The sequence below is a fragment of the Xiphophorus couchianus genome, chromosome 22 (genome assembly GCF_001444195.1).
Source record: "Xiphophorus couchianus chromosome 22, X_couchianus-1.0, whole genome shotgun sequence".
In the NCBI taxonomy this organism is placed as follows: domain Eukaryota; kingdom Metazoa; phylum Chordata; class Actinopteri; order Cyprinodontiformes; family Poeciliidae; genus Xiphophorus; species Xiphophorus couchianus.
This window is the reverse complement of record NC_040249.1, coordinates 23,507,083-23,522,539: the sequence shown is the minus strand read 5'-3', so window position 1 is coordinate 23,522,539 and position 15,457 is coordinate 23,507,083. Positions and strand designations below refer to the sequence as shown.

The following is a 15,457-nucleotide window of genomic DNA, read 5'->3' as shown; positions in this document are numbered from 1 at the left end:
ACAAGACTATGCAAGAAACAAATATGGATTCACCATTATTGTCTCGTTTTATTATATATCTAATAAATAATTTAAATGCTGGAATGTCTTAATTTATCTAATACATGTAATATTTTCCCAGTTTTATTTAAATTATATCAGTTTCGCATAATTACCTAACTACTTATTCATATATTGAACTGGAGTGTGTGATCTAAAAATAAAACATTTCATATCTCTGTTATTTTCTATTTTTTGAATGCATCTCGAACGTACCCACCCACAGCGCTGATCACGTGACTAAAACGGAAGTCTCGTTTGAAACATCTTGACCTCAGAAGCATGAGAAAGGCATGCTTATAGGATTATTTTTCAGTGGGTTGTTTTACTTTAATTCCTGTAAACTTTTATTTTTTCTTCCTTATGGATGCTAATCTGCTGCAGTGGAAAACCCAAGGCCAGGTAACAGCACACCGCAGGGATTAAACACGCAGATCATTAATGATTGTTACACTGAACCTGTTTTGTTTTTTAGTCTTTTCTCAGTAGGTTGAGGACTTGGCTTTACCTCCTGGATCCATCCCTGCTGCTCTCCTCTGATGTGAGATTTAACAGTAACTATGGAGTTCTGCTGCGATCTTGGCCTGGGCGCAATAATCTGCTCTCTCTGCTCTCCTCAGGCTGAAATACTGAAAGCCCATTCTCTTATTGGAAGTACAGAGAAGCTGGGTGAAAAGGTGAGAGTGCGTTTTAGTGTTTTAAGTACGTAAAGTGGTTAAAAACAAAGCAAACCTTTAATATCTGCATTTCTGACAGGATGAAGTGGCAGTGAACCTCTCACTTGTAAGTTTAATCATATTTCACATATTCTCTAACACAAATCTCAACTTTTATTAAAATGATTTTTTGCATATGATATTTATTCTATCTTGTGTTTACAGTCTTCTTCCCACACTGGTACTGGTGCTGTTCTTCCACTTTTTTTCCGCCCCCCAGGTATGAAATGAAAATGTGCATTTTTGTCTCAAAACATTTAAAATTCACCTCTCAGTTTTAGTAGGCATGAGCAATTATGCAACCATACTTCTTTGGTTGCATAAGATGTTATACTTACTGACAGTAAAAGTTTTAAAGGACAAAAAATAATAGTTGGGAACTGAATCTATTATACTAGAGTTAATTACTGTATATGTTTAACCTAAAATTACATGTATTCTGCGATGTTGTTTTTTTGTTTTTATTTAATTTCTAAAAAATGTTTTAGTGGTGTAAGGGTTAGGGAAGTGAGTTCCAGCACGTTTGGTCAGCTGGTTTTACCGCTGTATGCGCTGCACAGTGGCTGTTTTGTTGTTGACTTATCATCCAGAAACTGCTTCCTGCGTTCTTGTTGGTTGTGCAGGAGGCTCCACTTCTGCTTTTCAAAGATGTATGGTTGCATAATTGCGTATCTGTTTGCAGCCATTTTCACGTGCGAGTGTAAATGTTGAGTTGGGGAGGGCGTGGCAGGCAGCAGCTTATTTGGATTTAAAGTGACAAGAGACCCTAAAACAGCTAAAATCTCATTTTTTAAGAATGCTTAAGTTCAGAAAAATGTAATGAACATGTTCGTTACAGCCCATAGACCTATCCTAACTTGGTCAAGGAAGGATAATATGCTTATAAGATGTTAATCAGCCTCTCCTGGTTGGAAAAACAATATCTTGTTGCCACGGTTACTCATCATTCCAGAGGGAACAATTGTCCAAAAAAAAAAGCAACACAACTAAAAACATTTTGATCATTTGGAACAGTTCCAGAATTATATTGATATACAAAGTGGAGATGTTTCAATAAATTAATGTGTAATGAAAGAGTTAATGTATTGCAGTATTTATACTCCAACTTTAAACCCAGTCACTCCTCTCTCTACCGTACACCTCACCACTGTCTCACCGCTCCACCCTCACACCTCCAGTTAGTTATGTGAAGTAAATTTCATTTTGTTTCCTGTACAGTTTGAAAAAATTGTGACTTTTATTTTTCTCCTTCTTTCCAGCATATCTACCAATATCAGGACCTTTGGTAAGTGTATTTACTACCTGAAGTCTATGTTTGCTAACAAAGTAACAGTCCATGATATTCCTTTGTTAGAAAACATTAAAAACAGATTTACATCTTAGTGAGTAAAAGAATTATTTTATAAAAATTTTTGTTTGAAAAGATCGACGATGTTTTTTGGGAATTACGTTCCTACTGCCGATACCAAGTACAACACCTGTATCCATGATACTTATTATTTATGTTTGATATAAGATAATACTTATGACCTTCAGGTGTTTTTGTGTTTTTTCTTAGAATGATTTTTTGTTAAAACCTAACATAGAATTTGGATAAAGTTTATGGGTGTTCAAGTAGAACAATAAAAACATTTGTGGGTTGTTTTCAAAATAAAAGTGCAAAAAATATATAATTTGAGAGCAAATTAAAACAATAATTTTTTAACAGTAGAGTCGAGAAACTACAATACAAAAATAAAATTTCAAGAGGGAAACTGAAACTAAAGTATCGATCAGATACTGATACAGACTTGGTATCAATATTATTAGAATTATGAAATGAAATCTTTATTTATTTTGAACAAGTAAAATGTCAGAGCAAAAAATAAAATAATTAAGAAGAAAACAAAAAATGTATCATAATAATCAAACATAAAAATTAAAATTTTGTATCCAGTTCAAAAAGTTGTAGGAAGTAGACACGGCTTATTAAATCCTACCCAAATCTCATCCAAATATGTTCAACATTATACATATTCACACATCTAATTTTACTCATGTCACAATTTGTACTCTTTTCAAATTGTATCTACACAATTAATTTATTACTATGCATTTTACATATAGTTTTGTGCTGTATATAGATGCAACATGCTTGTTTCTTTGGTGAATATTCTTTCTCTTCACATTAAAATAAAGCTAAAGAAGCCCACATTAATTTCCTCGGCTGTTAAAGAGCGACCTCTTCCTGTTTCCAGGTCGTTGCGAGTCTTTTGCCTCACAGCGGAGTCAAAGCGGCGCTGTTCTGGCAGGTAATGATGCACGTCGCCTTGCATTTGGTGAGTTTGTTGATGCTGATAAACTGAAGTCATTCATTTCGCTGTTCAGTTTTTGCTGCAGAGTTACAACGCCGGGTTCAGCTACGTGCACAGAAACTCTTCAACAGAGAAGGTAAAGTCTGTAATATCTGACAATGACTCAAAAGTAGCAGATTTTTCAGTTTCACCATCTCTTTGTCTCCAGGAGAAGAAGACGTCACTACAGCAGCTTCTTCTCATCGTGGGAACCGTTTCCTACACGACGTGTGCTGGGGTGTGTAACGCTTTTCACTGCAGAGTTCGTCACCGAAAGCTAAGCAGTTTGAGGAGTTGCTGATTGGATGTTCTGTGTTTATTATTTTAGGCTCTTCCTCAGATTTTTATCGACAGGCTCCGCATAAGAAACCCTCCGTTGCAGACGCTCTGCAGGTCGATTCTCCCCATTCCGCTGTCAGGTGAAGTTCCTGTCCTCAAATTAGGCTTCAGCCGCATAAAAAATGTCTGAATTTGTGATGTCTAGGATCACATCTCACATGGGACGTCACATTTAAAAAATTGAGTAAATATGAAAATGTACAATAATAAATTAATAATAATGTGAAGTAACATGAAGAACAAATAAGATGGGAGAATCTCTCACATGTAAAAAGTTTTCTGCATGTTTTTCACATGTGCAAATTATATTGCTTCTTAACCAGGGTTACAGTAGTTTTGGGTTTTTCATTGTAGTTTCAGTTTTATTTCATTGACTTTTTGTTTGTCTAAATTCAGTTAGTTTTTATTAGTTTTTATAGTGTGTGTTTGCTAGTTTTTAGTTATTAATGGAAAAATATTTTGTTTTATTTTTATTGGTTACAGTAGTTTTATTTTTTCATACTTTAATTTTTAGATGCAGAATTCAAAAAGGTCAAAGTATTGTGAATCCTGTGTGGCCACGTTTTTTGTGTGTTTTTGATGTTTTTGTGTGTTTTTGATGTTTTTGTGGGTCTTTTATTTGTTTTCCTGTGTTCCTGACTCTTCCCTGCTGTGGATTCATGATCTTTTCCTTCACCTCCCTCAGCTGTTCTGGCGTTCGTCAACGTTCTCACCGTCAGACACCAGGAAACAGAAACGGGGATCCAAGTGTTCGATTGTAACGGAAACCCTGCTGGCGTCTCCAAAGCAGCAGCGTCAAAGGTTAAAAAAGCAGCAAAATAAATGAAAAAAGCTTTTTAATGCAACAGTTTTAGAATTAAAAGTTTGTTTTAATTAGGCCGTGTGGGAAACTGCGCTGTCGAGGGCGGTGCTGTTTGGGACGACTGCTGCCGTTCCTAACCTGCTGGTTTTATTCTTACAAAAGTGAGTTTGATTTTTAATTATTTTTATATAATTACTAGTTTTTCTTTGAAGTTACTGGCTAACGTTTTCTATAAAATCAGTCAAAATCACTTTAGATGGAGTCTATCTGAGGAAGAACATCATCCCGGGTTCAGTTTTTCTATTTTACTGTAAAGCTTTCCACATTATTTTACAGTTAAAACTGGGCCGTGTAGCTACAGCAGCACTTTTTTCTTTTTTTGGGATCTGTCAATTTTTGTGCCTTTTGTGATGTCATCAAAAAAGTACAGTAAAGACAAAGCAGAACTAGCAGTTTCTTTGTTTGGGGTCTTTAAAAAAATGTTGTGAAATTTTACAGTGGAAATTTGAGCTGCAGCTTGTAATCAATAGATTATTCTATTGATTATGACAAACATTTTGATAGGAAAAAATTGGCACATTTTGCAGATTTTACATCACTTAAGACTTCTTTATGCAATATTAGAGATGCATTTAAAATATGCAAATAGACAAATATAAGAAAATAATTTTTTTTTGTCTAAAATAGCAGAATTCCTTTAGATTACGTTTGATCATTTGTAGCAGAGGATGAATCTGCAGCTAAAAACATTAATACAATGCAGGATTAACTTAACAATTGAATACCAAAAGGTGCTTAAAAGTATATTTTTTTATTATTTTACCTGAAGCTAAAACTGTTGTGAACTGATATTTACAGATAAATGTTTCTAATCTTAAATCCAAAATTTATATATATATTTTGTATAGCTTTTGCTTAATTATTTCTCTGAATGTTTTTTTTTCTAGCAAATAGCCTTTGAGTCTGTATACTCCACTAAACAATTAATTAATTACTAAATTAGTTGATTATTTCAATTGATTAATCCGATAAATTGTTTCAGCCTTAGTTTAAGTCCTGTGGAAATATCCAACCGGCTGGTATTTTCAACCACATTTGAACAGAAATATAATCTGTTTTCTTTTTGCAGGAGAGGATTTTTCCAGAGGAACTCTCTGCTGATGGCACCGTGTCGCCACATCAGTGCGGCGCTCGTCCTCGGAACGATGATCCCCGTCTCCTTCAGCCTCTTCTCGCCGGCGGGAACGGTGAGGTTTGGGATTTTCTGCTTCCTATCGGCGCTGAGGTTTTCCAAACTGACTCCGGCTTCGTTTCACAGATAAACCGGGACAGCGTGGAGGAGGAGCTGCAGGCCGGAGCGTCGGGCCAAACGTTGTTCTACCACAGAGGACTGTGAGGGGCAAAACCTCAGGAAATGTCTCAAAATTAATTTATTAAACCAAGTCATTTTGATATTAACTTTATTCAGTTGTTGTATCAGGTGTCTTTTATACCAAACATTTTATTTAATCATAAAAACACATTTGCTTTGATGTTGCATGAATTTTAAAATGTAAAACCTACTTTCTTATTCAAGAGAATGAGGCAAAAAAATTATCTGATTTTGCAGAAAGAATCAACAATGAAAGGTTAATAACCTGAACAGTAAGTCGTGTGAAGCAGTAAATTCAACAGTGCAGTATGTAACGTTTATAAAAATTGTTCTTTTTTTTTACAAATTTGTTAAATCTGTCACCCTGTCAGGTAAGCAGCTGCTTAAAGCCCCCAAACCTCTAGGGGGCCCCCAAGAGCACCAAGCTAGCATGACAAAACATTTATATATACATAAAATAACACTGAATAATAAAAAATAAAAACAACCTCTATTGTAATAATTGTTACATAAATTGTTAATCTCTTCCTGTTGACGGCTGCTGTTACTTTTGGAAAATAATATCAAACCTGTTTACTGTAAATTTAGTGTTTATCAGCTGATGTTACGGTCAAATAGTAGAAATAATATGGTACACTTAAATACCACTCTGCATTTAAAAGATCCACTTTTTTTAGTTGACTACTGCTATAATCATAATAACACTGGTATGACGTAAGCTAATTGCAAATGATGCTAATGACTGCAGGTATGTTACACATAGAGTAGACTAGGAATGATAAAGCAGGTTTGTGTTGACATGTTGGTATGGAGGGGATAACAATCTGCTTAAGGCGCCAAAAAGACTTTGGCCGGCCCTGCAGTTTAACATGAGACAGATAATCTGTGAAAAGATCAATTTCCTCCACTTCCTCCCAGAGCTACTATTGATGTGACCAAAAACAGCCAGTGGTGGTGGCAGTATCATGCTGGGGAGTGACTTGTAGTGTTGAAAAAGTACAAATGTCCAAATTCTGGTCAGTTTTGACCTGAGATTTTCCAGATGTCTGTTAGATTTGGAGATCTTTTCCAGGATTAGGAGGGTTCATATTACCAATTGCTCTAATCCAGTTTTAGTTTAATGGTTTGTAAACTTTTTCATCCAGTTTATCGTAACGGATTTTTTCCCCTAACGGATTTATTTGTTAATATTTACAGGATAAAAGTCAAGTTGACAACAGAAAAAGTTTGGTAATAATTTCAAAGTCTCAGCCATCTTGGATCTTAACTTTTGACCCGTCCATGCTGTCAGCTGATGCATTTAAAGGCGATAAATGGTGGAAATTCCCAGTTTTCACTGAACGGGAAGTGAATATTTGGGTATTTCAGTATGTGACCAGATGGAGGTAAAACTCATTTGGTTCTGATCTCTGCCTGGTGGATATGTGCATTTAAAAAAAAAAAAAACATGTTTAAAAAATAACCCGCAGCACTGATCCTATTAGTACAAAACAAAACGTTAAACTGATTAAGAGGGAAAAACCAGGCATTCGTTTTTACTAACTCAATTTTGTAATAACATCTCGTCACATGAGGATCATTTTCACTCAATCTCCGTTTGAACAAGAAGCTGGAATGTAGGAAATGTAATCAGAAGCACAAACAGAGACTTCTTTAAAAAAATAAAATAAAAAAGGACGTATTGATCTGACTGCAGCAATCAGCACAGAGCTTCAAATTTAAGATTCACCTTTACTTTTTGTTCATTTATTTAAACAGTTCTTTTGATGATGATAAAACAAACAATTTGGTGATAAAGTTTGAATTGTGGATTTTGTTTTTAATCCACAAAGGGACAAAATTAGGCGTACAGGCTGAGATGCATACATTCATTCATGGCATTTTCCCAGTAGTTTGGAAAATATGTAATTCTTTCAGAATAAGAATCGGCATCATCAGCCCAAACAAGAGTTTCTAACTGATTTCAAACATCACAATGTACAAATATTTGGTTTAAATATCTAAACTTTAGAGGAAATAATATATAATTTTCCACAAAGATCAAGATCTACCAATGTAATTGCAAAAATGTTGCATCTTTGTTTAAAAACCCAAACAAAAAAATAAAATCATGGTTCTTCAAACACAAGGCCACTTTTTTTTTTCTTCAAAAGATCCTGTAACATTTGCGACCCAAAATATTTTTTTAGCTGGACTGAGCGTAAAATAGCTCTTCTGATTACAAAAACTGCAGACGACGAATGGACGACGTTTATTTCACTTGACAAACTTATAAACTTCTGGTTTGATATGATGCCAGAAGCTCATTATTACTCTGTGGCAACATAAAAACGATTGTTTTAGACTCCTTGGATTGAGCAAAAGATGAAAAGCTCAAAGAAACTCAATAGAGCTTGAATCAGTCCAAAATTACTATTTTATTTACAACATAAAAAATCTGCCAGTGGAACTAGAACGTTTTCATCAATATTAAGGAATTATTTACTTTTTAAAAAAAGCTCCTACATCTTTCTGAAAAGTTACTTATAAGTTAATTTTGTCTAATTTCATCTGTAGATTAAAAAAAAAACTTGGTAAGATTTAATGTTTTTTGCAGTGAAGGAAAACAATTTAAAAGGATAATTAATTCAAGAAAAGTTGCAAAATATCAATTTAGAATGAAACCAGAAGCTTGTTGATGGAACATTAGTATCTTTGAGCCTTTATGTATGATTTTAAAGAAAAGAATAAATTCAATGAAGTTGCATATTAAAATCCCATAATAACATGAATTCATGTCTATGATTTCTGTAGATTCTTTCTGTAAATCGTACCACAGACGCATTAAGAAATAAAACCCTTCAGGTTTTAATCGCATTCAGCATTTAAAATTTTGAATAAAACGTTAATTATCAACAACCTGGAACCTCAGGTTCCTCACCTTCAGGTTTCAGTGCAGGGGAAAAAAAGGCCTTTGAGGAGACAGGAAGTGTCCGAGACGACGCGGCACAAGCTCCAGTTTATATCCGTAAGAGTTGCTCTGCAGCTGCCAGGTGAAACAGGAAGTTCTCGGTGGCCGGGGGGAAGTGATGCTGCTTCAAAACCTCCAGCGTGAGCTTAGAGTCTTCGCAGGCGTCAGCCAGGGCGCACAGGTTGGTGAGGATTTCCTTTGTCTTGATGGAAATGTCCTGATGATTAAAGTTTGGTGTTCAGAGCGGAAGGGAGGAGGAGAGGGAAGCGGCTCTGTGCCGGTTCTCACCTTGATGACCTGACTGTCGGATCGCTCAGCGTCCTCCGCAGACTGGACGATGACTTGAGCCACGTCCTTGTGCAACTTCCCCATCGCCATGGCGTCTGCGGCGACATGCAGGCACAACGCAACGTTTCAGTCATTCAATCCAAAAAAAGGAGTTACATGTTTATCATAAGATTCACTATATCAATAAAAACCTTTAATTCAATTCATCAGAAAAACTAACCAATAAAATAATAGATTTTAGTCCAATTTATAGAAGTGCACCAACTGCACTATAAAAAGCCAATTCGGACCAATACCATTTTTTCTTTCTAAATAAAATTGCTAAATATAACAACAAAGTTGATAAGTTGGTATTTGCTAGTTTTTTTATTATTAGTCATCATTGATTAAATATTATTCAATTTTAGTTGAGTTTTTATTAGTTGTAGTTTTTTTTTCATAGTTTAATTTTTAGGTGCAAAATTCAAAAGGTCAAAGTAGTGGGTAATAAATACTCAACAGAAGATACAATTTTCAAAAAGTTTCAAAACTGAAGTTTTCTCCAAACTTTTGCTGTCGAGCACCAAAATTTGCCGACAGTAACTTCTTGTGTGGAGAGAAATCAGTTTGAAACGCCAATAAATAGATTCATAACCCCAAAAATTAATAATATATCTATAGTTTCAGTATGTTTTAGTTTTATAAATTAAACCAGTTTGTAAACTGGAACAATATAGCTCCAGTTAGATATATTTATTCCCCATTAATTACCGTTTTTATTTCTTTCAGTTAACGAAAATGTTTTCAGTTTTGGTTATTTAGTTTGTTTTAGTTAATTATAAATAACTTAACTCTGCACCACTGAACAGTGGCCCAGTTCTGGTTCTGCTTTAGAAGTGGGTTCTGTCTCTGGGTCAGGTCTCGTTTAATTCAAGGAAAGGAACCGGTGTAGTCAAAGTCCTGGATACGGCTGAGTGTGTCAGACCTGGAAGTTCTGATTCTTGCTGTGCATCTTTTGTTTCTTCCACTAAACTTTCCATTAATATATTAGGATACTGCACTTTCTGAACAGCCAGAATGGTTTTAAATTTAAAAAATGTAATTCCTCTTCTATTGAACATTTGAGTTTTAGTTCATTATCCAAGTTAAAACAGATTATTTCCATAATCACTAAAGGAAATATCCTCTGTGTTGAGATTCTTATTAATTAAAAACCAACTGTATTTTGTTTTTTTTCAGTGAACATACCTTTGGCGCCCTGGGACACGGTGATCACACTGTCTGGGAGGCTCACAAACACGTCAAAAAGCTCCAACCTGTTGCTCACTTCTGGATCCACAAACCCAGCGATGTAACCTGAGCAGAAAACAGAAAATAGAATAGAATAGAATTACTTTATTCATCCCAGCAGGGAAATTATTTTGCAGTTACAGCAGCATAGAGACAAGACACACAACAACCCCACTGAGTAGCAACTGCAGACAAAACAAAAATAAAATACAACATGCAGATTTTTTTTTTTTTTAATTAAAACATCGATCTCAGTTGTTATAAAAATGCTACATATCAAATATGACTCAAAGAAATGTTTTAAAATTAGGCCTATGTCTCTTTAAAAACTTCTGCTCTTTCTGAAACTCCACCTTCAGAAAATCATCCCAACATGGCTCCTCTATTAACCCTTTAACAACCTTTTGTACCAGAGTTTCACTGAGAAGAAGCTCCTATAATGAGCTCAGGTGTTTGCTAATAGCTGCTGGCTAGTCTGAAGGAGCTGTATGGGGGAGGAGCTGTGCCTGAATGGCGGAGCTAGGTCCTCCCAGGTGGTTAGCACAGCTCAATGGTCGCCATGGAGATTAAATGATTTCTGCATAAAAGAATCAAGGCAACAATCCAGGTTTGTTTTTGATATGGGAATAACTTAATAACATGATGTAATGCTGAAAAATGTCAATTTTACATGATACTGCCCCTTTAATTGGTCTGATCTGCCGGCAACCTCACCGGGGCATTTCTTCAGGTCGTCCAGTTCAGCTGCGGTCAGGTGAACGTAGGGATGCAGGACGGACCAGTCCTTCCTGTGCCAGGCCAGAGCCGGCAGCACTCTGCTCAGAAAGAGGACGGAGACTCAGAATCATTCCCAACAACAAAACGAGGGGAAACATCCCAGTTTCACCTGGTGAACTCCAGGAGCGCTTCAATCCGAGGATGATGGACCACAATCCTCTTCTTCAGTATCAGGGCTGTGTACAGGATGATGGTCTCCATGCCGAACTGAGACACAACGTCTGAGGCAGAAGAGGAAGGAAAAACAACAAGTTCAGGTTCAGTTCAACGTGCTTTATCATAAAATCATCATAAAACATCATACAGTCACCAACTGAGAAACAAGAAACATTTGATCAAATTCATCAGAATCATCAAGGTACATCAAATATACTGAGACATTAGGCCTTTAGTCAGAGTTTGGTAGTAACTAGTTACATTTACTCAATTACATTTAGTTGAGTAACTTTTTACTAAAAGAAATTACTATATTTTTACTACAATGTACTTTTTACTTTTACTTCAGTAATTTTATTTTTCAAAATAAAATTACTGAATAATATTTTACTCTTACTTGAGTAAAAATTTCTGGATTTTCTACCCACTGAATGAAAAACAAACATGTTTTAACTACAAATTCACCAGACACAGACAACCTGCAGTTTTTGTTAAAGTTTTTTTATTGAGAGAAACTGCTAAATGTTTCTTTGCCTGATTTTGTTATTTTTTGTTTCTTATGTAAATTATTGTAATTTTTTTAAAGTTTCCACTTAACTATATATTTGGTCCATCTGATGATGCATTATTATTCCATTATCACCATTACATTATGTGAAAATGGTCTCAAAACAACAATAGTGTCATTTATCGCGATAATTACTGGAACAATTTAGTACTAATTAAATAAAATTTATTGTAGCTTGGCCCTTATGCTCCTCTGTAGAACTCACAGAAATTATGACTGAAATAAAAGCCCCTTTTTTAAAAAACATTTTCTGTCATTTGTAATTTCATTTTTAGAAAAGAAAGCTAAAAAAAAATCACAAATCGGATTTGGCATGAAAACAGAAAAATATGTATTTTACTTATTTACACAACGATGTTGTGTTAAGCTGAGTGTTTCCAAACCAGTAAAAGATTTTTGCTACTTTTATCAATAATAAATCAATAATGATGATTCTGATCTGGTAGTCTAATAATTGATGTGAAGGAAAACCATTAGCAGTGACTCGTGGACAGTTTTACCTTTGATTGAACCTGCCAGGTACGCCTTTCGGACGTCATAATCCTTGATTAGAAACAAGCCATTTTCATCATTCTGACAGACTCCTTTGGTCAGGACGGTGATGTAAGCCTCCATCATCTTGACCGGACTGCCGTGCTTGACGTACATCCTGAAAAGCAAACCAACCGCACTGATAAGAATGAACCGCGAGCGTTGGAATGGTGGAAATGAACTTTAGAACATCATTACCTGCAGAGTATTCGACTGAGAGCAGCGTATTTCTCAGGGTTGAAGTCTTTTGCTGTGACAGCGATCGAAAAATGGGTGACCTACAAGCAGAAGACAAAAGATCAGCACATTTGTATAATTTATACTAGGCTGGGTGATAAATTGATTTGATCAATTAATTGAATATTTCGGTTTTTGAAGATTAAATTTGTGGAAAATCTGGATTTTTTTCCACCAATGGGTTTCCATAGAGTGATGTCAGCACAAAACAAGGCGGCCATCTTGCTTGACAACCATGTTTCACAGACATATTGTATTTATTTGGACTTTGAATTCAACTCAACTCTGTGTGGGAATATTAAAGCCAAGCTACAATAAAAAAAAAAGTTAATAAGAATAAAGTGGTAATTTTATGAGAACTCAAACACAAAAAAATATCAAAATTACCACGAGGAATTTTGATCAACATGTGAAGTTCTACTGTGGCACAAGTTTTATAAATTACACTTAATCTTTTAATACATCAGCGTCAAACTATCAGTAGGTCTTTGAATCAATCGTGAAATTTCAAAATAAGAATGACAGACTGAGGCGATCACATCAGATATGAGAGTATTAGGGCCAGGCGAGAAAGAAAACAAAAAATCTACCAGAATTTTCTTTTTGACTAATCTAAAATGTTTTTTAGTAAAAAATCTGAAGCTTTTCAATCAATCTCAGAATTTTCTTGTTTTTCTAGAATATTTCTGAGATTAATCTAGACATTTCTGGAGTTTTTTTTCTAGCCTATTTTAAACTTTTTGGACCTAAAAAATGTCCCTATTTTTTTCTAGAATATTTGTGAGGTTAATCTAAAGAATTTGCTTCTCGCAAGGTTTTTACTTATGGAGCTCCGAAATTCTCAAGTTTTTCTAGAATATTTCTGAAATTAACGTCAAAATTTCTGAGTTTTTCTCACAAATGTATTCCTTTTTTCTCTCTTTATAATGGCCCTAATATACCATCATACATCAGATTCTGATAACTCTATCCAGGCTTTTTTCTCATTAAAACAACTTTTTTAATCATTTAAAATGGGGTTTTTGTGATAAAGTTGCATCTTTGTTCTGATATTATTAAGACTGTATTTTTGCAATTAAACAAAAAATGTTGTAGCCTACATGTCACTTTTAGGAAATATTTTCTGTCAATTCTAATTTCTATTTTAGAAAAAGAAAAAAAATTAATTGGAAACAATCTGATTTTATTTTTAAGCCGTATCATTCAGCCTTATTTTAGAGGCGTTCTGATCCAGAGACAGGCAGCCGGTTCAGCACCTTGTTCAGCGCCGTCGGCTCCTGGACCTCCAGCGTTGTGATGTAGTACCAGGTCCGGCTGAACTGGCCGAACACGAAGGTGTGGAAATCCCGTCCATCCTGCGTCAGGCAGCACTTCCTGAGCAGCAGCTGCCTCAGCTCAGCGCTGACGGAGGGATAACACCACACCCACAACGTGTCTCCATTCACGTCTTTCTCTAACGGTGGAAACATGAAAGACAAGATTCAGTAACGACTCTGGACAAACAGTGAGGAGTAGATTATCTAAACCAAACACCTTTTGCTGCCATTACAGCTGCAGATTTGTTATCTCCACCCAGAGTGTCAAACTTAGTATCATTTTGGGCCATATCAATGTGACAAATGTCCTCTACGAGTTGTTTGTGGGTGAATGTGTTGATAAAATTAACAATAAAACTGTTGAAATGACTAAATAATATTCTCTGCATTCGATGAGTACGGTACTTACTTAAATCTCACATTGATGTAATTTGACAGCATATTGATAAAAAGTGCTTTGATTTGATTTATAAAATAATATTTAACAAAATAACTTATTTATGTGGCCTTCTACAGTCTAGAGGGCCACGTAAAAATCTACTGCGGGCCAGATTTGGCCCTCGGACCTTAAGTGGCATACATGTGATCAAGACATTTCTGTTGGTTCTTCTAACCAAAACAGCTCAAGCTCAGTCAGTTTTAATGGGGAGCGTCTAAGATCACCAAGTGTAAAGTTTTATCCCCTTTTCCCATTCAGATTTAGGTCTGGACTTTGACTAGGCCATTTGACCTAAACCATTCCACTGCAGTTCCCAAGTGCAGCCTCTAACAAGTTTTATCCCATTACTCTTTTCTCCCTCCATTTTCCCCAACAACCCAGACCCTCTGAACGCATCCTCTCAGAATGATGCTGCCACTGCCATGTTTTACGGTGTTCAGGTTAGCATGCAAATCTAACCTTAGCCTGTCAGGTGTGCTCCTTCCTCAGTGTGGCTTCTGAAAGTGGTTGGCTTGTGTGTTTTCGTTCAGTAGAATTGGAGGAAAGGGGGTTGTATGTCACACTTTTCAAAATTTTATTTGTATACAATTTTAATTAATAAAGAATCATAATTTTTCTTCCTCTCCACAATAATTTTTAAAATAAATATAATATTTTTAAATAAATAGACAAATAAATAAAAAATTTCACAATCATGCGCTGCTACATCTTAATAAAACAACTTGAAGTTAAGTGAGAAATTTGAGAAGATTCACTGCAGCTTTTTAGTGACTAGATAAAGAGTAAAATAAAGAATGGATCATGAATGGATCATGATGAGGTCTGAGTTCCTGAATGTTTCACCACCAGATTATTGATGCTTTAAACTCCAACCTGAAGGATCCGCAGCGCCCTGCTCCTGCTGATGAAGCATATCTGGGTCACACTGGTGTCATGTGATCTCCTTAAAGTCCTGAAGCGCCAGCTTAAGTTGTTTAAATTACTATACACTTTAATAACAGAAGGAAATGACCCGATTAATACAAACTTACCAATTAATCCGACGCTCAACATCAGCTGCGTCTCAGTCGTTGCCATGTTCCATTCCAGTAGGAGACACAAGTTAAACTGCAGCCAAAACACAAGAAATCTCCTCGTTTTGGGAATAAAATTATCCCGGAAGAACCTCCAGAGTGCCTCAAATGGTTAAATGTCTGAAAACGAATGTGGATAGATTCAGAAAAAGCGGAAATTGTATGTCTGGTTACTGGGTTTGAGACAGTTCAGCTGTCAACAGACTTTCTCCATCTCTTTGCAGAACCTCTTCCCTCTTCCGGGACTGGACG

At 35.6% G+C, this 15,457-nt stretch overlaps 2 protein-coding genes across 3 annotated transcripts; one reads left to right on the top strand and one right to left on the bottom strand.

Moving 5' to 3' along the window:
* The first annotated feature begins 272 nt into the window (after positions 1-272).
* sfxn4 (sideroflexin 4) lies at positions 273-6,100 on the top strand. The gene is made up of 14 exons (XM_028006387.1): positions 273-441; positions 515-580; positions 660-716; positions 796-822; positions 921-975; positions 2,015-2,040; positions 2,993-3,046; positions 3,123-3,185; positions 3,258-3,326; positions 3,417-3,507; positions 4,113-4,228; positions 4,305-4,390; positions 5,359-5,476; positions 5,548-6,100. The coding sequence occupies exons 1-14, from the start codon at positions 403-405 to the stop codon at positions 5,623-5,625; spliced, it is 945 nt and encodes a 314-aa protein (XP_027862188.1). The 5' UTR covers positions 273-402; the 3' UTR covers positions 5,626-6,100.
* A 940-nt stretch (positions 6,101-7,040) lies between these two features.
* On the bottom strand, positions 7,041-15,426 carry dennd10 (DENN domain containing 10). Of its 2 annotated transcripts, none has more exons than XM_028006385.1 (9): positions 15,164-15,426; positions 13,634-13,830; positions 12,339-12,418; positions 12,110-12,258; positions 10,995-11,106; positions 10,823-10,923; positions 10,067-10,174; positions 8,840-8,934; positions 7,041-8,768 (listed from the first exon to the last, which is right to left on the bottom strand). In XM_028006385.1, the coding sequence occupies exons 1-9, from the start codon at positions 15,207-15,209 to the stop codon at positions 8,601-8,603; spliced, it is 1,056 nt and encodes a 351-aa protein (XP_027862186.1). In that variant the 5' UTR covers positions 15,210-15,426; the 3' UTR covers positions 7,041-8,600. The 2 variants fall into 2 exon arrangements, with proteins under 2 accessions (XP_027862186.1, XP_027862187.1); XM_028006386.1 differs by lacking the exon at positions 15,164-15,426 and adding an exon at positions 15,006-15,060 and having other exon boundaries at positions 7,042-8,768.
* Between the last annotated feature and the right edge of the window lie 31 nt (positions 15,427-15,457).